This window comes from Varanus komodoensis, unplaced genomic scaffold, assembly GCF_004798865.1.
Source record: "Varanus komodoensis strain SLA01 unplaced genomic scaffold, ASM479886v1 scaffold1, whole genome shotgun sequence".
Lineage (NCBI taxonomy): Eukaryota > Metazoa > Chordata > Lepidosauria > Squamata > Varanidae > Varanus > Varanus komodoensis.
Genome location: NW_025335268.1, coordinates 97,819,518 through 97,841,448, shown reverse-complemented (window position 1 = coordinate 97,841,448; position 21,931 = coordinate 97,819,518). Strand labels below are relative to the sequence as shown.

The 21,931-nt window shown below is 40.8% G+C and overlaps 1 protein-coding gene across 6 annotated transcripts in view; it reads left to right on the top strand.

Moving 5' to 3' along the window:
* Window positions 1–21,931, top strand: part of NT5C2 (5'-nucleotidase, cytosolic II) — a 94,219-nt gene that overhangs the window by 65,407 nt on the left and 6,881 nt on the right. For all 6 annotated transcript variants that reach the window (XM_044437855.1, XM_044437845.1, XM_044437874.1 and 3 more), the window contains 13 exons: window positions 100–195; window positions 2,198–2,289; window positions 3,339–3,396; window positions 3,769–3,862; window positions 5,638–5,691; window positions 6,705–6,788; window positions 8,213–8,254; window positions 9,205–9,312; window positions 11,459–11,525; window positions 14,568–14,738; window positions 15,571–15,622; window positions 15,842–15,902; window positions 17,295–17,471. In XM_044437855.1, the coding sequence (XP_044293790.1) occupies window positions 100–195; window positions 2,198–2,289; window positions 3,339–3,396; window positions 3,769–3,862; window positions 5,638–5,691; window positions 6,705–6,788; window positions 8,213–8,254; window positions 9,205–9,312; window positions 11,459–11,525; window positions 14,568–14,738; window positions 15,571–15,622; window positions 15,842–15,902; window positions 17,295–17,471 (1,156 nt within the window). The remainder of the gene's footprint in view (window positions 1–99; window positions 196–2,197; window positions 2,290–3,338; window positions 3,397–3,768; window positions 3,863–5,637; window positions 5,692–6,704; window positions 6,789–8,212; window positions 8,255–9,204; window positions 9,313–11,458; window positions 11,526–14,567; window positions 14,739–15,570; window positions 15,623–15,841; window positions 15,903–17,294; window positions 17,472–21,931) is intronic.

The following is a 21,931-nucleotide window of genomic DNA, read 5'->3' as shown; positions in this document are numbered from 1 at the left end:
GCCATTCCAACAGACTATCTTTCAAAGTCTTGCTGTTCATCAGTGCTCAGTATACAATGCTGATATCATTTTATGCTTTTCATTCATTTTTATTAATAGAGGCCTGGTATTTGATTCCCTCTATGGAAATCTGCTGAAAGTTGATGCCTACGGAAACATCCTAGTGTGTGCACATGGCTTTAACTTCATGAGGGGGTAAGTACTGTGAATATAGTCAGTCACTTAAGATCAGTTGCAATCCCTATGAGCAACTGGAAGGGCATTCTATTGCATTTGATGGAGCTTCTGAATAAACATGAATAACAGCAGGATATTGGTCGCCTGTAGGAATCCCTACAGTACAAATATTTCCAAATCCTCATGCTCATCTTTTCTTAATGCCTTGGTTGTAAACTGGAATAATAAATACTTCGTGTAGTCTATTAAATTTGAATGACTTTGGAAACCTGATTAAAGCAACTACCTTAAGGTTGAACAAATACAGATAGGTCTGGTTCTGTTTTAGCTGTCTTAGTTAAAATAACCCTTCCTTTATAAATTAATATGGAAATGGTACCTGGCAACCGGTAAAATTATTCTATATGGATAATAAATACTCTAATTTATGTTGGAGATGTGGGCAAAAAAAATCGGTACCTATTTCCATATGTAGTGGGATTGTGAAAATATTAAGAAATTTTGGATAATGGTTTTTATGGAAATTAATAAGATACAGTGGTGCCTCATACTTTGAACTTAATTCATTTCAAGAAACCGTTGGAACGCTGATTCATTTGAAGACCAAAGCAGTTCTTCCCATTAGAAATAATAGAAAGTGAATTAATCTGTTCCCAAACCCTAAACAATACCCATTTCAGTAAACTTGAGCATCAAATAAACTTGAGCATCAAAAACTTGCACATCATTTGTTTTCTGAAACAAATTAAGTTCAAGGTTATATACAAAGTGTGATTAAAAATACAGTGAATTTTTAAATTTAAAAAATTATTAAGATAAAAGTCACATTGCCATTAATCCCCCTCAAAATACTGCTGCTTACTTTGAATACACTTACCCCAGCACTGTCATAGCTGCCTCAATGTTAAGTCAAGAGGAATTGATTCAAGATGAAACGATTCAGGACATCAAGCCTTTTTTCTGACTTAGGCGTACAACCAATGACGTTTTCGCTGCTACCACATTTTTTTAACTTGCTTGCAGTTGAAACTTAGAAGCATTGTTTGAACTGAGGAGCGATTTTATCTCAACTCTAATGTTCGAACTCTGGATCATTCGAAGTTAGAGTTGTTTGAACTACAAGGTAACACTGTATTGAACTTAAAAATTGAAGCAGATCCCAAAATACGGTTAATATTTTATGAAAGGAAATGGAGCATTAAATAATAACACATTTGGTAACAGCAGCAAAACCGATAACAGCAAAGAAGTGGAAGAAGAAATGGGATCTCAAGTTAATTAAATGGTATAAAAAAATTTGGAAAATACCTGTTAATGATAAGTTGACGTGTGGGATTAAGCTGGAAAAAAGGGATGATAAATAAGAATGATCCTAATGATATATGGGTGTTTTTTTATTGAACATGTATTAATAAAAGGGTAGGGTATTAAACATTTGGTCAATTCAGTGCAATTTTGGATGGAAGAGGGCCCTCCTGAAAGAATGAAAAGTTAGAAGTAGAAGTAAAGAAGAAAGAAATGAAGGAATAAATATTATATAGCCATAGTCCCAGTGAAGGGGCAAACTAGTTGTTTTTATAGGGGTTTTTTGTATTTTGTGTAGTTTTTCTCCTTATTTTTATGATGTAGTTTTATATTTGTATTGTTAAATATTTAAAATAAAAAATTATAAAAAACACTTCCTGTCCCACCACCCACCACAGACCCTGTTTTGAGGAAGAAATAATGGTTTGTTAACTACAGTTTCCTGTTGGGAAAGTAAACATGAACTGAAAAGAGTAGATTTCCATCTATAGGTAAAATTTTTATGAAGTATCACATAAAGTTTTAGTCAAAAGGGAACTGGAACCATATTTATTTAGGTGTTGATACTGATTTGGATAGTACTATTGTATAAGATGAAATTTGGCCTAATTACAGCTCTTACTGCTTCTTTATTGGAATTAACACAGATATTTAGATAAATTGTTATGATTTGACATAATTAATTGACATATCCCTTTGTCTCTTATATTTTTAGGCCAGAGATACGAGAGCAGTACCCCAATAAATTCATTCAGAGGGATGACACTGACAGGTTTTATATTTTAAACACACTGTTCAACTTACCAGGTAAGATCCTAAAATGAGGGCAATGGGGAGGTGTGCAATGAGGGCTAGCAGATATATCAGTGGTTCTCAGCATGTGGTCTGCGAACCCCGGGGGGGGGGGTGGATGTCATCATAGGGGTACCACAAAGGCTTGAAGAAATGTTAGGTTTTTTGCAGTTAAATCTGAATGAACAAATGAAAACAAGAGGGGATGGGAAATAGAACAAAATCTTAATTTTCCATGCTTGTTTTGTAAAACTTGGCTTTTTTAACCTATTGCTTCAATTAAAAACTATCAAAGGTATAATTTGGCTATGAGAGTAGCTGTCTGATGGAAAATAGCTGCACTTGGTATTTCTGCACACCCTGAGAACATGCAAGTGAATTAACTTTGAGTGGCAGAAAGAAAGCACATGACATTTCTTGCTATTGCACAGACAGTCAGAGACAGCAGGACAGAGAAAGCTGAGTCAGTCATTGTCAGTGTGAATGAGCACTTCGACTGATTTCATAATTGTCTTCAATTTGCTAACCATTTGGTTATTGTTTGTTAAGGTGGTATTCTGATATTGCTGCAGTGGATTTCATGACAGCACATTTCTATTTAGCCTGAGAATGGATTGTTGGCTGAATTTAAAACATAAAGAAACTGATGATGTTGATGAGGGTACATCCTGTTCAAAGCAGGATACTATTATTTGAAATTTGTATGGAATCATTGCAATAAAGATAATATAATAGGAGTGTGTGCATTAACAGATTAACTTATTTCCCCTTCTCTCCAAATTTGAAGGCCCTCCATGAGAAAATTGAAATAAATATTTGATGCAATTTATTGCTTTAAATCCTGAGTTAAGTCTTGGTGGTTCACAGCCACAAAAAGCATTTAAAGGAGATCCGTGGTGAAGGAAAGGTTGAGAACCACTGAGATATATTGCTGTTCATTTCAAAATGGTAAAATTAGAAATGTCCTTTTGGCTTAAATTCATTATATACACTTTTTTTCATATTCTTCATTTTTAGTATATTGTTTTGCCTTGGTTTTAGTACCTGCTTATGCTTTCTTGCAGAGACCTACTTGTTGGCTTGTCTAGTTGATTTTTTTACTACCTGTGATAGGTATTCGAGGTGAGTATATATCTTGATTATATGAAATCTGAGAATCCATTCTTTGGCCATTTTTTCTCAATGCAGCTATGTAGAAATCAGTGCAGATCTTCACTGTGAGTAGTTTTGCCACAGTTTGATTAAGCCCTGCAGGGTTCACAGGATCCATGGAGTGATGATTAGGTGAAAAAAATCACTAACTTAATATGAACATTTAGCAGTTAGAAACACAAGATACCTATTAGTGAACTAAAGTGAAGCATGTGAGCAAGATTAGGTCTACTTGTTGGATTGCCAATATTAGTTCTATTTTCTTGGATCTTATGCGGTCTCCTTATTGGCTTCTTCTCTCTTATATGTAACACTACTATTCTTTGTTTTTTTCTTTTAAAGTTGTGAAACAGGATTTAAAGATGGGGACCTTTTCATGTCCTTCAGGAGTATGTTCCAAGATGTAAGAGATGCTGTGGATTGGGTCCACTATAAGGTGATTGATACTTTGTAATTTTGGATTGCTGTTTAATTCAAAAGCTCTTTCTGAGTTTTAAATTAATTATGCTGTCATTTGAGAACAGTTGAATTTGTTTTGCCACTCTGTGGCTAAATGTTAAAACAAGTGATCCATATGATTGAAAAGAAGGACTTAATACGTGTCTCCTCCTCTTCCCCCTTAACTTCTGCCCCCCAGTTTCTTGCTTTTGCTCATAGAAACATAGGAAAAGTGCCTTATGCTCAGTCAGACCATTGGTCAATCTAGCCCAGTTTGCAACAACTTATAAAATGCAGATAACAATTAAAAACAGCATAACATTTCACTGCAATTTAAAAACCAAATATAAACAACTTAAACAATGAAGATGGATTAAAACAGCAATATTTGCTAAGCAGTTGATATAAGCCCCCTCCCCTTATGTACTGTTTAGAGGCATTAAATGCCTTGGTACAGAGAGCAATCTTAACCATGACACCAAAAGGATAGTAGAGTTGATGGCAGGCAGACCTCAGTGCAAAGCTTATTACATATTTGAAGAGTCACTCTTGAAAAGGTATCCCTCTTTGTTGCCACTGATCAAGCCTCTCTCAGAGGTTAAATTTGGAAGAAAGTCCAAGATGCTCAGTTTAGTGTCCAAGTTGATTGCAATTGGTGTCAAGTATTTTAGTCCCAAGCTGTGCAGAACTTTACAGGTTAAAACTGGCATCTTGAGTGGCACACAAAAGCATAAAAGTAGGAAATGTAAGTGTGCTGGAATTGGTGTTGTATTTTGGACTGTCTGTGCCCAGTTCTTAGTCTAGTTGCTGTGTTTGGCACGGGTTGCAGCTTTTAAACAGTATTTAAGGGCAACCCCACGTAGATCACATTGCAATAATCTGTTTTGGAGATTACTTGATGGTAAATTACTGATACCAAACTATCTCTGTCTAGAAAGGGGTATAACTGGGCTGCCAGCAAGGCACTCTGTGCCACTCAGACATTCTGAGCTTCAAGTGGCACTGTGGTGTAGCTGTTAAGAATGTGGGACTGGGACTCATATCTGGATTCTAGTCCCAACTCAGCCATGGGGCTCACTGGGTGATTTTGGGCTAGTCACAGACCCCAACCTACCTCACGGGGTTGTTGTGAAGATAAGACTGAGAAAGAGAATTTGTTAGCTAACTTGAACTCCTTGAAAGGAAAAAAGGCAGGATATAAATAAAGTCTCAATTAGCAACCCTAAGCTACAAGGGAAGAGCTGGTCATATACCCTTCATTTGGGCAAAGAAACCAATGTCTAGCAGTTTTCTTCAAGGTTTTAGGCAGGAGTTTTTCCTGCCCTATTTGCAGGTCTTGGGGACCAAATCTGGACTCGTCTGCAAGCAATGTATCTGCTTTTTCTCTGAGCTATGGCCCAAGTACTCCTCAGGGTTAGCTCTGCTCCTTAACTTCAGCACTTGAGCTGTGTCATGTGTGTTGAGTTTTTTCAGTGTGATTCATTTCACCTATATTTACCCCCAGAAAATATTAAATTTCACCACTTGAATGGCATGTTGTCCCATATTTGTTTATCCTATCAAGAATGTGCCCCAGGCCCTTGAGCCAATTTCTTGGCATATGAAACTCTGCAAAAGACTTTCTGTCTCTAGTGTCACTGATTCAGATGTTATTTTACTACTTTCTTCAACATGATGACAGTATGGAAGGTGACACTAATATGAAACCTGAATAAGATGTGTGCTAGGCATCATTGCTTCTACAATTTCATAAGCCTTCCCCTGTTTTTTCAGGGATCTCTCAAGGAGAAGACAGTTGAGAATCTGGAAAAGTATGTGGTGAAAGATGTAAGTATCCATAAATGATTTATTTTGTGCAACCTTATGAAGAACTTCTCAGCCAGCTAAAATAATAAATACAAGATAGACTGGTCAGGACCACTCATTCAGAAAAGTACAACAAAGTTATGTGCAGTTAGTTGCTGGTGTTTAGTATTTTTCCCACAAATCTTGCCTTGTGGGGAATGCACAATGCGTTGATGGGGAATGCCTCAGTATTTTTTCTTTATCCTGCTTCTTGTTAGTGGAACTTTAAGCACTCTACCCTCAAAAGTTGTAGGTTCCCCCCCTCAAATATAAGAAATGATAGTGAGACAAAGAATATCATAGTAGATGGTAGACAAAGTGTGTTGGTATCCCGAGGTGGGCAAAGTGCCGATTGTGCCTTACCTCTTTCCTTGAAGGCATTCCTTTGATGTGCTGTAAGTGAATAGCAGTGCCCTTTTTGTGCAGCATAATTAAAATATCCAATTCAAAGTAAAAAATTAAGTGTCAGTGTTATTCTAAAATTAATCAGGAAATATTCCTTGCTGATTGAAGCTGCCCATTTAAAAATTAACAGGTTTCCAGCCACATATTATGATGTCACTTGACATTTTAGTTTGACAATGTTACAAGAGATGTTTTTGAACAGGAATTTAGGACAAAGTATAATGTGATTTATAAAACTTTTATAAAAGTTTGCCAGGAGCCATTCTAAATGTTATCCATCACTTAAATTGTCCAAGTCATAACAGAGTATAAGTGTGTATGATGCAGAGATGGATGCTGTTATCTGAATTGAACTATGCTATATGCCCAGAAACCGGACACGAGTTTCAGTGGTTCATACCTGAGGCAGGTAGGGCTTCAAAAGGCATTTTAGTCAACGTAAACACACACACACACACACACACACACACACACATTTTGCAGTATTCAAAGCAGCAGTGTGCACATTGCCATCACAGCTGGGACAGTTGAAGGGGATCTAAAAGTGGTTGCTTAAGAATCAGACTTTATGTAAACATTTGCCATTTTAGGGAAAGCTGCCTTTGCTGTTGAGCCGAATGAATGAGGTGGGAAAGGTGTTTCTTGCTACGAACAGTGATTATAAATACACTGATGTAAGTACTCCTAGCATATGTGAATCTGCTTTCTTCATCATATTTATTATTGATAATGTCCTGTGCATTTTGATCTTTATCATAGATGAAGTTTTGCACTTAACCTCAGGGCTTTGATATAGTTCACTGTTATGGAAGTACGAGCTTCAGGCTCCTACATTCTTCTCCAAGGATGATTGCTAATTTAATAGATGCCTTGTAGTACTGAAGAAGAGGGGGGAAATATATGCATATATGTGAGGAATAAACATTTTTGAAAGACCGTGATACAATTGTCACAAAATGTACAATGCCCTTCAAATAAAATGCATTTGAACAATTGAAAGTAAGCCTCAAAGGCTTTATTTTCCTCCTGAATAATACTTTATGTGGACTGGTATACTTCTTCCCCACTTACCTCTTTGCAGAAAGCATATTAGGAGACCCCATATGAATACAGAATTTTCCCTTATCCAGCGAAATGGGAAGTTACTCTTTCATTCTATAAGCACTTGCTTGTCAGTGAGCTCTAACAAATGTACTAGAACTTGCTATTTACATACCAAGTACATAGAATTAGTCTACATGATTGCAGTGTTGAGAAGAAATGTGGTATTTCTCAATTCTCTTATTTTCTTTCCTCCACACTGATACAGGAGTAAGAAAACTAATTGTGTAAAGCCCCTGAAAAAGATTGGAATGGTTGAAATGCACGTAGTGACTAAGTTGTAGTTTGTGATCTCTGCCTGTCTTGAGGTCCCAGCTTAGCCCTCTGCAATTCCCCAGAGGCCATGTCCACATCCCCTGGCTCTATGATATTCCCCTATGCACTGAAGTTTTTCTGTAGTTTTTGAAAGAGTGGGATGCCTCTCGTAAGACATAGTTACTGGCAGTAAGGGCTTTAAGCTAATTTATGCTGGTGCTTTTGTTTTATTGGCCCTGATCCTTTTTCCTTCAGCCATATCCACCAATGGAATTTGTCTGCCAAGTTCTCCAGAATTCAGTCTTTTAGCTGCAAAGAGTCTGCACCCCTACTTAAGACTTTTATTTTGCATGAGTATTTGTACAATGTTAAGTAAGCTAGTTGTTTCATAGACAGACATCTTTGTTTTTGTTCAAAATGTTTTTAGGGCAGCTTATTTGTTGATTCATAGATTATTTAATATTATGAATGAAATTTTTAAAAGGTCTTTTATTGCTTTGTGCTATACAAGTCAGAGAATGAAAACACTTGTGTGGTCGTGGAAATCTTGTGAATACTGTAGTAATGCAGGGTTTTAGAATTACAGTTTAATAGTCACAACAGCTGTTCTTAATTTTACTCTCATTTAGAAGAAACATCATAGAAATATTGTCTACATTTAACTAATACAAATGAGAACTCCATGAATATAATTTAGATGAGTAATATGGATTTTAAGTTATGCTTCTAATTTGCCTTTCAGAAAATTATGAAGTATCTGTTTGATTTTCCACATGGACCGAAGGTGGGTGATAAGGGTTGTATCAGATGACATAAATTAAACCTTACTAAATAAGTGCAGAATATGATTAAATTCTAGTTCATGGGGATTCATAAAGCATGGGAAGTATTGAATTTTGCATTTGTAAAAGCCAGCCTCAAGAAGCATGCTGTCAAGTGCTTTAGATTTGTTAGTGCATGACGGGTGGAAATAATTTAAGCAAATCTTCATATACCCAATAAAGCAGTTTTTAGAGGTCACTAGACGTAGGAAAAAGGAATTGCTATATTCTTATTAGAGGTATTTCTTGCCTCTGGTGAGTTGTGTACCTGCCTATATCTGAATATCATGAGTAGCAGCTTGAAGGTAAATAGCTTAGAAGGAATTGTCACTCATCCTACATTAGTGGGTATGTGATTAACAGAACTGCCCAAATGTTTTAACATGTAATAAATGTTGGTTTCAAGTAAATGGACTGCTGTACTCTTCACTATTAAGGCTCTATTGTTTCATTTAACTAGGTGTCTGTTAGAAACCCAAAGCAGTGTACTGTGAATACAGAAACTGCTTCCTTATTGTCCTCCTTAGTGGCAGTCCCTGTGAGAGGCCTGTGGATCGTTTGCAAAACATTATAAGGACTGATCAATGCCTGGACAGTTGTCTGCCTTTGAGTGTCAAGTGAAAAATCTTAAATATAGACTTGTTTGTGGGTATCCATGCTTCTTGAAGCAAAAATTTGTCAGCAGCTAACAGTCCTGAAGATTACAGGGATCTTGATAATCTGGTAATTCTGTAATTGATACCTTCATTTCTTGTAATAGCCTTACCAGGCTATATATCAAGCACAGTTATCACTATGGCAGAAGCAGAATTAGCCAGTACCAATATGAAGGATTAGCATTTCTTGATCCAATATCAATCAAGAGCTATGCTTTTGTTTGATAGTTTTTGGGGTTTTTTTGCTTGTTTCCTAGCCTGGCAGTTCTCATCGGCCGTGGCAGTCATACTTCGACCTCATCCTTGTGGATGCACGCAAACCTCTTTTCTTTGGGGAAGGTACAGTCTTGAGGCAAGTGGATACGGTGAGTTCTATATAGAATGCATGGTTAGATCTGCTTGGAGGAAATTATGGTATAGTCTGTTGTAATACCGACAGCCATACATTCATGCATACGTTGGTGCCAGGGGGAGGGATGTAGCCAAAAACATTATCAGCTATAGAAACTTCCAAAAGAGATGCTCCACACACATGCAGAACCCATATGTGTGAATGCGCACATGACCAATTGAAGAACAGCAGTTGTAGGTAACCTGCCTTCGTGAATACCCTTTTACAGCAGAGTGTGGTTTCATCTTGCCTAAAAGAAACAGTTGCAAGATCTATATTTTAGGAAGAGAAAGGAAGACAAACTTCCCTGAAGTCCATGCTATTGGATAATTTCTGACCAGTCCTCAGTATTCCGTTCTTGGGCAAGGTGCCAGTGCATATGGAGGCTTTTCAGTTCAAGATGATATAGAATATCAAGATACATTTATGTCTGGCTTCAGGCCTGGTTATGGGACAGAAACCGCTTTGGTTGCCTTGGCAGACAATCCACATGAAGAATTGGACAGGGGGAGAATGTCCCATTTGGTTTTGTTGGATCTTCTGTCAGCTTTCAATACCATCAACCATAGTATCCTTCTGAGGTGTCCATCTGAGTTGGGACTTGAAAGCACTGTTATATGGTTACTCTGGTCTTCCTTGGATGAGTGATCTCAAAAGGTGTTGCTGTGGGATTTCCATTCAGTGCCATGACTGTTCACCTCTTGTGTGCCTAAGGGTTTAAACTTATTCCACATGCTTTTGAACATGCATGTGAAACTGCTGTGAGGGATTGGAGATGTGTGGTCTGATGCTATCAGTATGGTGATGGCACCCAACTCCAGTTCTCCTTTCCACTGAAAGCTGTTCTCATACTAAGTTGGGGCCTGATGTTGGTAATGCAGTGGATGAAGCCAAACAAACAAGGCAGATGCTTCTTGTTAGTTAAAGGACAAGTTAGAGAGTAGGGATTTGATCTCTGCTGGATGGAATTACACTGAGGCTTGCACTTTGGGTGTACTTAGGGACTAGGCCCTAAACCTGAATGCTCTGGCTTCAGCAGTGGGCAGGCGTGTATTTGCACAGCGGAGGTTAGTGTGCTAACTAAGCCAGTTCCTAGCAATGTCTGTTCAGGCCATGGTCACAACCTACGTCCAGTTTTGAATCTAACCTGCACTACATTGGGCTTCGTTTGAAAACTGTTCAGAAACATCATCTGGTCCTGGTATGCTATGGCCAGACTGTCGACTGGAACTGATTACAAGGTGCATGCAACCCCCTTGTTACTGGAACTTCACTAGCTCTTGGCCTGTTTCCAGGCAGACATCAGAACTCAGTTTTGCTTTGGACAAGTCTGCCTGAAATGCCATGCTGTTCTATATGAGCCTGCCTGGTTCTTAGGATTTTCTGAAGAGACCTTTCTCTAAAGGCTGCTGCCTTCAGAGATGGGTGTGTTAATAGCACAAGAGAGAGCCTTTTTAGTGGCCAATCCCAGGTAGTGGAACTCCCTGCTGTTGTGGGCTAGGTTTATTCCTTTTCTATTCTTTTGTCAGCAGGGAAAAGCCAGTTTATTCAAGTGAGCCTTGTGTCACAAACTGTTTTTCCTGGTTATTGTTGTGGTTTTGTTTGTATTTAATGTATTAGCTTTATTAGTGTTTTATCAAGTTTGAATGTCTTAACAGAGTGCAGGTAAAATGAAATAAAATTTTGGAAACAGACACTACAGAGGCCAACTCAAATCTATGTTTCCACTAGAAGTCATGAAACTAATTGTAGGAAACTAATTTCTGTCAGAGTAATTTACCTGCTTTTGTACGGCACAAATGCCTGTGAATCAAGAGTGTGTGTTGAGGGCAGAGGGCACCAGTTGTGTAGTTTTGCTGTACTGCTAGTATCTTCTTGCTTGATGTTACAGGCAGCCATTGTGTTGTGCTGCCTTTCATCAGCTTAGGATCCAGGGGACAGCAAGCAAAATAAGATGAATCAAGATTTACATTGGGAGGAGTCAGACATCAGCTGTGCTTTTGCATCTGAACCATGTAACAAGTGGTCTTGAACTGGGTGATTTTATCAAAGAATTTTACTAACTTGAGTTGACTCAAAGACTTGCACATTTATTAAAGTGAGTTTCTCTTTCTGTGCAGGTTACTGGCAAGCTAAAGATTGGTACCTACACAGGCCCTTTGCAGCATGGCATTGTCTACTCTGGAGGTAAAGTAGAAATGAGACTGCTGCTGCTTTGTTCAAGAGAAACATTTTAATTTTCTAACCTGCTTCAACCTAGGGCTTGAAGTTGGAAATATTTTCAAAGGGGAGAGTATTCTCTGTCCTGAGAAGGTTCACTTACATTATGGCAGGTATTTTTCCACAGCTTAGGCTACAGGGTACTATTACTGCTCTAGTCCATCTTTGGAATTTAGCATTTGCATGCATTTTCATCTAATACTACCTTGTTTAGTTGTGTTTCCTTGGTATTGGACCTTATGAGGCCTGAGAAAAACAGACATAGGAGATAGTGTGCCAGGTTCTGCTGATAGTGTCAGATCACATTTTGGTGAATTCAGTAAAAGCAGGGAATGAGGACAAGCTCTTTTCTGACTTGAGTTCTTGCACATAGTCTTTCTGCATGTAACTCAAGGAATTTTCCTGTAAACAGAGGTTACTTATGAAACTGAATCCAAAAGTTCCTGCAGGGCAATTACTACAAAAATCTAAAACGTTATATGTCAGGAAGTTAGCAAACTTTGAATTTTTTCAAAACATTTCTTTTATACAGGCTGGAAGTTAAACAGAACAAAGAGAGATGGGGAGAAAAAGCTATGATTGATGAGAAAGCCCATAAACCTTGCAGTTGAAACAAACTTGTGAGAGAGGTCAAGAAGGGTTATGCAGATGTGATTAGATGAGAATGTGTTAGATGCAAAATGGATTTCTGCTTGCTTCAGCTACTAGAACAGACCCATCCAACAATTGCACTTTGATTTTAAAAAATCAAAACTCTTCAGTTACTCTGATCTGTCTTTACTTCTGCTTCATAAGAAACACTTGTAAAGAGATATAATATTTTTGCATCAGCAAAGCTGAAGATTAGTAGTCTACTAAGTGACAAGTTGATAGAAGCCGAACAGGACAGCACTGTCCTGTGGTAGGAATGAATGCCAGCCCATCTACTCCCAGCTTTTAGCTCACAGAAAATTAAAGTCCCATCTTCTGATAATAGAAGACCATCTTCCTCCAGCTTTAAGATCTCTCTCATATATGGGTAAAATTGGTATTTTCCAAAACATAAACAAACTGTAGTTGGTTGTGTGAGGTGTTAAAATAAAGCCAGCAAGATAATACTCTGTCTCTTATATGACATGGGTAAGCAAGAGAGACAAATATAAGCCACTTGAATGAGATGTTTTGTGATCTGATATGAAACCCAAGTACAAAATGCACATGCCATGCATCACACTTAAATTGTATACATACCTATTTTAGCAAGATGTCTTTATCAAAATGTTTTGCAAGGCAAGACCCAGTCCTCTTGGCTATTTATTTATTTAAAACATTTCTATGCCACCCCCATTGCAACAAAGCCTCGGGGCGGCTCACAAACAATACATAAATACATACATAAATAATAATAATAATAATATAACAATTAAAAAAAAGTTTAAACCCCCCCCGGTGCATTCTCAGCTAAAAATTTTAAAATCCTAATGAATTCAATAATTTAACAATTAAAATAAGTTTTAAATAAAAAGGTCTTAGCCTGGCGCCAAAAAACAAATAACAACGGCGCCAGGCGGACCTCTCTGGGGAGCGCATTCCATAGATGGGTTGCCACCGCAGAGAAAGCCCTCCTCCGGGTAGTTACCCTCCTAATATCATTCACAGAGGGTTCCCGGCGAAGGGCATCCGTTGCTGATCTCAAGTGGCGGGAGGGCATATATGGGCGCAAGCATTCCTTTAGATATCCAGGTCCCAAGCCGTTTAGGGCTTTATAGGTCATAACCAACACCTTGAATTGGGCCCGGACTTCAATCAGGAGCCAGTGGAGCTGACGGAGAACTGGGGTTATATGAGAACAACGCCCAGTCCCGTCAGCAACCTGGAGGCTCTATTATGCTCTATTCTGCACCAATTGAAGTATCTGGACCGTCTTCAAGGGTAGCCCCACGTAGAGCACGTTACAGAAATCTAATCGGGAAGTTACCAGCGCATGTGTCACGGTTGCCAGGCAGTCATTCTCTAGGAAGGGACGCAGCTGATGGATCAGCTGAAGCTGAAGGAAGGCGCTCCTCGCCACCGCTGTCACCTGGGCTTCCAGAGACAGCTCCGGGTCGAGGAGCACTCCTAAGCTGCGAACTCTGTCCCTCAGAGGGAGTGCATCCCCATTTAGGACAAGGCCCAAGTCCCCCATCGCGAGGCCCGGGCCACCCACCAACAGGACCTCCGTCTTGCCATGTGTGTATTTTAAAGAGGAAGGATTCAACCATGAGTGTCCCAGAAAATGTTTTGTACAGTGTATGATTTACCAGACATTGCTTGATAAGTTGCTGGCAGGCAAAATATGGACTGGTTAGTGAGAGTATATTAGGCTGGTACTTCTCCATCTACACTGACTGCCAGTCCATGTCTGGACTCCTAATAATATCCTTCTGAGGGAGCTGCTGCCCAGGGACATTAGATGGGTGGCTACTAAAAAGAAGGCCTTTTCTGGCACCCTGGCTGTGCAGTGAATGTCTCCGAAAGGCTCACCTGGCACCTGCCTTGTACTCTTTCTGGTACCAAGTGAAGACCTTAATTTCTGAGGAATTTCCCCAAAATTTTAGCTCCAGTCTGTTCACAATTCTGTATTTTATTTTATTTTTTGTACTGCTGCTAGGTTTTACTCTAGTTCTTACTTTTCTTTTATACTGTGGTTTTATCCATTTAATTTTTATACTTATTTTATACTGTATTTTATGTTTTACATTGTTGTGAACTGCCCAAAGATCTTCAGCTATTGAACATAATACATATGTAATAAATAAAACTAATCTGTAAACCACATGGAGAGTGTGATGTAAATGCAGTTACATGTACTTAGATGCCATACCTGTGTACAAATTTGAATTTGAAGCAGTCTTTCATCAGTGCCATCAGTTTACAGAGAACAGGCACTTGCTGAGAATGCAAATGTCTGTACTGCTAAGATTCTGGTAAGAAAAGCAATTTTCTGACTCATAAGTATTGATTGTACTGCTTTCTTCTGCCTTCCCTCAGGCTCTTCTGATACAATCTGTGATCTCTTGGGGGCCAAGGGCAAAGACATCTTATACATAGGTGACCACATTTTTGGAGACATTTTGAAGTCAAAAAAACGTCAGGGTTGGAGGACCTTTCTAGTGATTCCAGAACTGGCACAGGAGCTTCATGTTTGGACAGACAAAAGCTGTGAGTAGTAAGCTATCTGTTCCTGGAGCACCACTCTAAGGTGCAGTCTAGTGCATGTTTATACAGAAAAAAGTCCTACAACTTTCCCCATTCCCCAGGCATCCATGCAGGTATTTTTCTGTATGGGTTTGTACTCTTAATTGATATGGCTTGTTTTATTTCCCAATGACTACTTGCCTAGTTTTATGTACTTCAGAGAGTTGCAGAAGATGCAAGTCTCCAAATTGCTCTGTGATATGAAATCTCTGTATTCTGTACATTGTCCCTTTTATACAGTAATGTCTGTCTCACAAAATAGGTCATCATGCAGGGCAATCACGGCTGTTTCTGTGCCGAAACCAGGTCTGAACCCCAACTGAAAAGGTTTCAGATAATCAGTCTTGTTGAAGAGTGCCTGGATTTGATTGGAAGCCATCTTGTCTAGAATCTTGCTTAGGAAAGGGATGTTTTCTACCAGCCTACTGTTATTTAGAACCTCCAGGTCAAGGGAGGACTTTTTTAGAAGTCTCACCGCTGCCTCTTTAAGGCAGCATGAGATCAGTCCTTCTCACAAGGAGGCATTAATCTCCTCCCTGGCCCTGCCAGTTGCTTCTTCCTTTTATATGTCAGAAGGGGCAAGGATTGAGTACAGAGGTGGTTGCATGAACCTGTCCAAGAACATTGCCCATATATATTTTACTGAAATATATATGGTGAAGATTGCAATAATGTGTTGTAAGCCAACAGCATTTAATGCTGCTTGCCACACAGAATGAAAGTTTCTCATATTTAGGGTCAGATAAGTTGTTTTACTTTTTCTCTCACTCTCCCCACCCCCAATCCCCTGGTTTAGGCCTTTTTGAAGAACTTCAGAGCCTGGACATCTTCTTGGCTGAGCTATACAAGTAAGTAATTGATTCGTCATTGTTTTGTGTCATTTAGTGCTTGAAGCTCTTATCAACTGGTTGCATCCTTTAATGGGCTCCAAACTACTATAGAACCTGAGACTAGAGAGGGGCAAGAGCATATGTTGCCCCACACGATGACTTTTCCTAAATTATTATTTGTGCCACTGCCCCACATTAATCTTATGCTTTACTGAAAGTAATATTTTGCTTCAACAGGCATTTGGACAGTAGCAGCAATGAGCGTCCTGACATCAGTTCTATTCAGAGGCGTATTAAGGTAATGGTCGGCATAGTGCCTCTTTGCACCAAAGTGCCTTTTGCATAGATTGTCACTCCCTTATCAGGGTCTCTTTTCCATTGTCCCAGTAAAACATTAGTGAAAGACTCCACAGTAGAGGAAGATTCAACAAGGTGGGGAAGCAAAGCAACAGAATAGGCAACATTTTGAGTTAAGAAACCAGGAGCTAATACAGTGGGATAGTTGTGGAAAACCTCCCTTGACCTAATGACAGGAGAGAGTATGAAATAGAGCAGGAGCATATTTGAAGAGCCAGGAGTGTTGAGCAAGCAGGGAGGCTGGCTGAGTAATGATAACTAAATCAATGATAAGAGAGGCAACATGCTAAAGGCCATTTCCATTGCACATGCCTGTAATGAACTCCTGACTTTTTTCTTTAATGAGAAACAATTGCAAGAGTCTGCAATTGTGAGGGGAAAAATTGTATGGAGGAGGAGGCTGCATGCAATTTTGCCTTTCAAAAATCACGCACACACCCCCTCCCTTCCTCACAGAAAAATACTCTCTTTCTCTCCTCTCTACTTAAGTCAGAAGTGGGCAACTTGCAGCTCTTGGCCTGATTTCAGTGGATCAGATCTCAAGTAAGATTAATCTGTTCCTTCCTGAGCCCATGTGAGAGAGAAGTATCAGAGACTGAAAAAGAAAAGGGAGTAGGCCTACCCATTGCCAGCATATGGTGCCTGACAGATTACCCCCAAGAGATTGTGATCTTCAATGGGTGGGGGGGGGCAGGGGGGACTTCCCACCAGAGACAAGCTTGCACCCTCTTAGACTTCATGCTTATGAAAAGCAAATAGGGGAACATTGCATGTGCTGCATCTAGTTGGATCCCGTAAAGCATGGAACTGTGGTTTAAAAAGGTGGTGGAGGCACATACTTGAAGCAAGCATTCATGGTAGCCTCACACAGGGCCTCTAGATTGGAATGACTGTGCATTGATGGCAGGAAGGAAAAGGATGGGCAAGGGACATTTCGGCACTGTGTGACAAAGACTAGCTGGAAATAAAGTTCTTGAACCCCAAACCCTGAGAGACTTTCTGATAAATGGCTGGAAAAGTTAGGCACATGTGACTTTCTGCATCATTTCAGCTCTGTGTTGATGGCTGTGATTTTACCAGTCGTGTTTGGTAAAATTCTCTCAGCACTGGAATTAGTAATGTGTCGGGTTCTTTTGGTGTGTGCATCTGGAAATTCAAAGGGAGCAGAAAACTCTGAGGGAAGGCAGGGATTTGCTATTCAGAAATGGATTTAAAGTAACCAGCCAGAAAAATAAATAGTGGAGGAATCCCCATGCGTGTACTTACAGAAATCCCACTCCAGGCAGTCATTTCTGGATCATAGCAATGCCTCTAATTTGTCTTCTAATTTTAGAAAGTGACACACGACATGGACATGTGCTATGGGATGATGGGAAGCCTGTTCCGAAGTGGCTCCCGACAAACTCTCTTTGCCAGTCAGGTGATGCGCTATGCAGACCTCTATGCAGCTTCCTTCATCAACCTCCTGTATTACCCCTTCAGTTACCTCTTCAGAGCTGCCCATGTGTTGGTGAGTTCAAATAAATGGCACTGCATTTTATATATGGTATATGCACTTTTTAAATCTTCGGGGCCTAAAGACGACCTTCCCAACTAAAATTGCTATACATTTTATTGCTGTGGACAGCATTAGAGGGAGTCAAGAACTCTTAAAATTCAAGAATGTGGCAGTTGACATGGCATTTTTCATATTGCAAATGTCAATAAAACTGCTTAGTGACTGCAAAATAGGAACAGATGAGTGAAAGCAGTGGCCTTTCTGTAGTGGTTCTCATTTATAAATACTGGTATCAGAGGGAAACTTGGGGTTCTGTAATAAACTAGCTTTAAGGAACTTCAGTTCTTTTAAGTGATTCCATGTCCTTCCAAGCAATATGAATAATCAGTGTGTGCTCAGGTTGGGATTTCTTTAGGTTTGTGAGCATTTGTCAAAGTCTGTGTGGTTCATTTTCAAGGACCGTCTGAGGACATGGCACCACTGAGTTGAGTCAGTTGTGCAATGACCCATGCCCTCAGGTGGGCCCTCTGCCAACCTCTGACTAGCTTGTAGTCATCTGTGGAAGCACACCTATAAAGTGTGCAGTCTTAGTAGGGGTGCCAGACTGATTTGGGACACTCCCAGCATTTACTACGAGTGTACCTTGTATATGTTGAGAAGCTACAGACCAGCCTACAGTTTGCTAGAGAGGACAAGGGACTCACTCAGGGCCAGTGCCAAGGATAGTCAAGGTCAGGCATTTGTTAAGGGCCCACATCCACTCAAGGGCTCACTGACAAGAACAGCAATCTGGAACAGTTTCTCTTCACCATTGCAGTACGTTTGTTCACCTGCTGCTTGCCCCAACCCAGGCAGTGGTGATGAAGAGGAGCAATAGAAGCCCTTGCCTGATTCTTCAATGGCTGCATGCCTGTCATGCAGTTAAGTCATAAGAGTGATGAGAAAGAAGATGAGGAGCAATAGCAGTTTGTGAGACTGGTAGCTGTGAGCCTGTTGAGGCTGCTTGGACACCTGAAACCATCACTGGGTTTAATACCTAGTAAGTGAACACTGTATTTCTGGCTAGCTGATTAGATAGCAGTGGAATGTTCTTGGCAAACTCAAGAAAGGGGATATGAAGATAGTAACAGCAGAGTGGCCTCTTTTTGGATAGATCACTTCTTCGTGGTCTTGGTGCATCACACATATGGGCCCTGTGACTACATGGAGCTTTTTGTTGAGAATTTCCAGACCTGGGAAAGATTTAGTGGGATCTTCTCCCCCACCCTTGGCATTCAGTGTACAGGCAATTCCTGGGTTATACATGAGTTCCCTTCCTGAGAAAACGGAAATTCATCTTTAAGTTGAATTTGTAGGTACATATAATTACGTATGGGACTGCAGGTGGCACAGTGGTTTAAACCGCTGTGCTGCTGGGCTGGTTGATTGAAAGGTCGCCGGTTCGAATCTGCACAATGGGGTGAGTTCCCATTGCTTCGTCCCAGCTCCTGCCAACTTTGCAGTTCGAAAGCTTGCAAATGCAAGTAGATAAAAAGGTACCACTTTGGTAGGCAGGTAACAGCTTTCCATGCACTTTGGTGTTTAGTCACGCTAGCCACATGACCATGGAGACGTCTGCGGACAAAGGCTGGCTCCTTCGGCTAGGAAACGGAGATGAGCACCGCCCCCTAGAGTCAGGCATGACTGGACTTAATGTCAAGGGGAAACCTTTACCATTACTTTTATAATAATGTATAGTTGGTCCTCCACATTTACAGGGGTTGGGGTACAGACCCCCATGAAAGTGGGAAAACCGTGAATATCTCTAGGTGACTCCCACCCAAACTCATCAGTGTCTCCATTTTGCAGAAAGGAAATGCTGGAGAGATTTCCTTCTCCAGATGGGTGGGGCAGGAAGGCATGCTTTGGAGGCCTCCCTCTTCCCCCCTTTTGCTTCCTCTCTCTCTCTAGGGCAATGACAGTTTCCTCAGTGATTTCTAAAACATTAATAGGTTTGATGACAGCTTGTTCATAAGTATGGGTTGTTCCTAACTCTAGTGTTTGTAACTTGGGGACTGCCTGTATTAGGAGGGGTTCCTGCACCTTCCCTAAGTTCTTCGACCATCATTGTGGTACCTCAGGAAGTTTGTTACTTGTGATTCACAATGTCTTCTTACCACATTCTTCTTTTCCTAACAACTTAAACAATTCCCTTTTCTAATCCCTCTTTTCTCTACACCGCCCTTCTACAACTTTCTTTCTGAAATCTTTTCTTCTTCTTGCCCAATATGGCATTGAAGGCACCCTTCAGCAAATGTATCTACTGTGAGAGCACATTCTCCCCCTGCTGACAGCCACTCCCTGTATCTCTTCTGCCTGGGAGACGGCCTTGTTGCAGAATCCTGCCCTGACTGCCAGACCCATCACCAGGCAGGCCGACAGGGACAGGGCAGGCTGCCTAAGATCACAGCTGTGGTGCAACATGCTGCAGGCAGTGGATTCTATGGGGAAGGAGCACCCAGATACTTGAGAGGCCTCAGCTTGCCTCCAACTACGCCTGCCTCAGTTGGGGCCCTAACCATGGGCCAGTTAGCACTGCCAATGCCTGGAGGCTCACTGAAGGTCTCCAAGGCCAAGAAATTGGCAAAGAGGGCCGAAGCTGTAAGAAGTTGCTAAATCAAAGCACCACAAGCAGCATTCAAAGAGTATTCATGGTGATCCGACCTGGCAAGATCCGTTGGTACTGGATGTGCCTGTTTCTGACCATGTGTACTGAGACATGAACTAGTCTTGGCAACCTCAGAATTGGAAAGAGAGATCTGAGGCACATGCAGACTCATCCTCCTTCTACAGCCTCAGGGTTGCACTCTTACCAGACCTGATGGAAATGGCCCACAATGGAATAAAGCACCATAGAAACTGCTCTTACATTCCTCTCTCAAACTGGGACAGGTGCTTGGAGTGGTCCACCCCTCTGTTGTACTGAGGATAGTACAAGCCATGTGGGTACTCTCAGGATATAGATTCATTCTGTGATCCTTCCTTGGTACTGATAAGAGCTCCATCCCAAACCCTACTTCAGTGGACAGGAGCATTTCTTCAGAGACCTTACATTTCAGATGTCTTCACCACCACTGCCTAAAGCACTACTGCCAACTCCTTGGACTGCCACTGTCTCCACAATACAATACAAAACCACAACATTGATCATCAAGTTCTTCCCCTCTACTTTCCAGACTGCAACCTAGAGCTTCCCGTTTCTGGTCCAGAAGACTGCCTATCAATATAGCTTTGTCATGATTGCTGGTCCTGATTCTTTCATCTCTTGAAGCAGCTGTAGAAACTTTGGATCCAGCCTCTCCATCTGATGACCTAGAGCAGTGATGGTGAACCTTTTGGACACCAAGAGCCCAAACTACAACCCAAAACCCGGCCATGCGAAAGCTTGGACAAGTTGCAGCTAATGAGTCGGGGCTCGTGACGTCATCACCTGGCACCACCACTCCTGTCCAAGCATGTACATGGCCCCTAAGTGTGCTGTGATCCAGTGCTTGGCTGCTGGGGCGAAACTAGGGAGACTTGGCTCGCATGGCGACAGAGGGCTCTGCGTGCCGCTGTGGCACACATGCCATAGGTTCGCCACCACTAGCTGAACCCTACCCTGGCGCACTCCACTAATATAAGGCTAAAGTACCAGTGAAAAGAGGGCGATTTTCAAAAAGCCTTCCTTGAGTAGCTTTTTCTGCACAGCTCATCATTTCTGCCCTTTCCAGAAACATTCCAACCATCAAAATCATGCCAGGACACCTTGTTTTTGCAACCCTAACCCTCCCCTGGTGCATACTCCTAACTCTAACGTAGGGCTGAAGTTTAATTAAGAAGAGGGCAATTTTGAAAAAGCCCCTGAGTAGCTTTTTCTGCAGAGCTCATCTTTTCTGCCCTTTCTAGAAACATTCCAACCATCAAAATCATGCCAGGACACCTTGTTTTTGCAACCCTAACCCTACCCTCGTGCACACCCCTAACCCCAATATAGGGGTATAGTTCATTTGAAAATTGGGTGACTTTGAAAAAACTATCCTTGAGTAGCTTTTTCTGCACAGCTCATCATTTCTGACCATTCTAAACACATTCCACCCAGGAAACCTCGTTTTTCTAACCCTAACCCTACCCTGGGGCGCACCCTAACTGTAATATAGTGGCAAAGTTCAATTGAAAATAATGCAATTTTGAAAAAGCCTTGAGTAGCTTTTTCTGTACAGCTCATCATTTCTGCCCTTTCCAGAAACATTCCAACCATCAAAATCATGCCAGGACACCTTGTTTTTGTAACCCTAACCCTAGCCTGGTGCACACCCCTAACCCTAAGATAGGGTAAAATACCATTGAAAATAATGCGACTTTGAAAAAGCCTTCCTTGGGGTTGGGGTTCTTCTCAGGGAACCCCCCCCCCCCAAAGAAGTAATGGGGTGGCAACCAGAATGCCTTTTTCA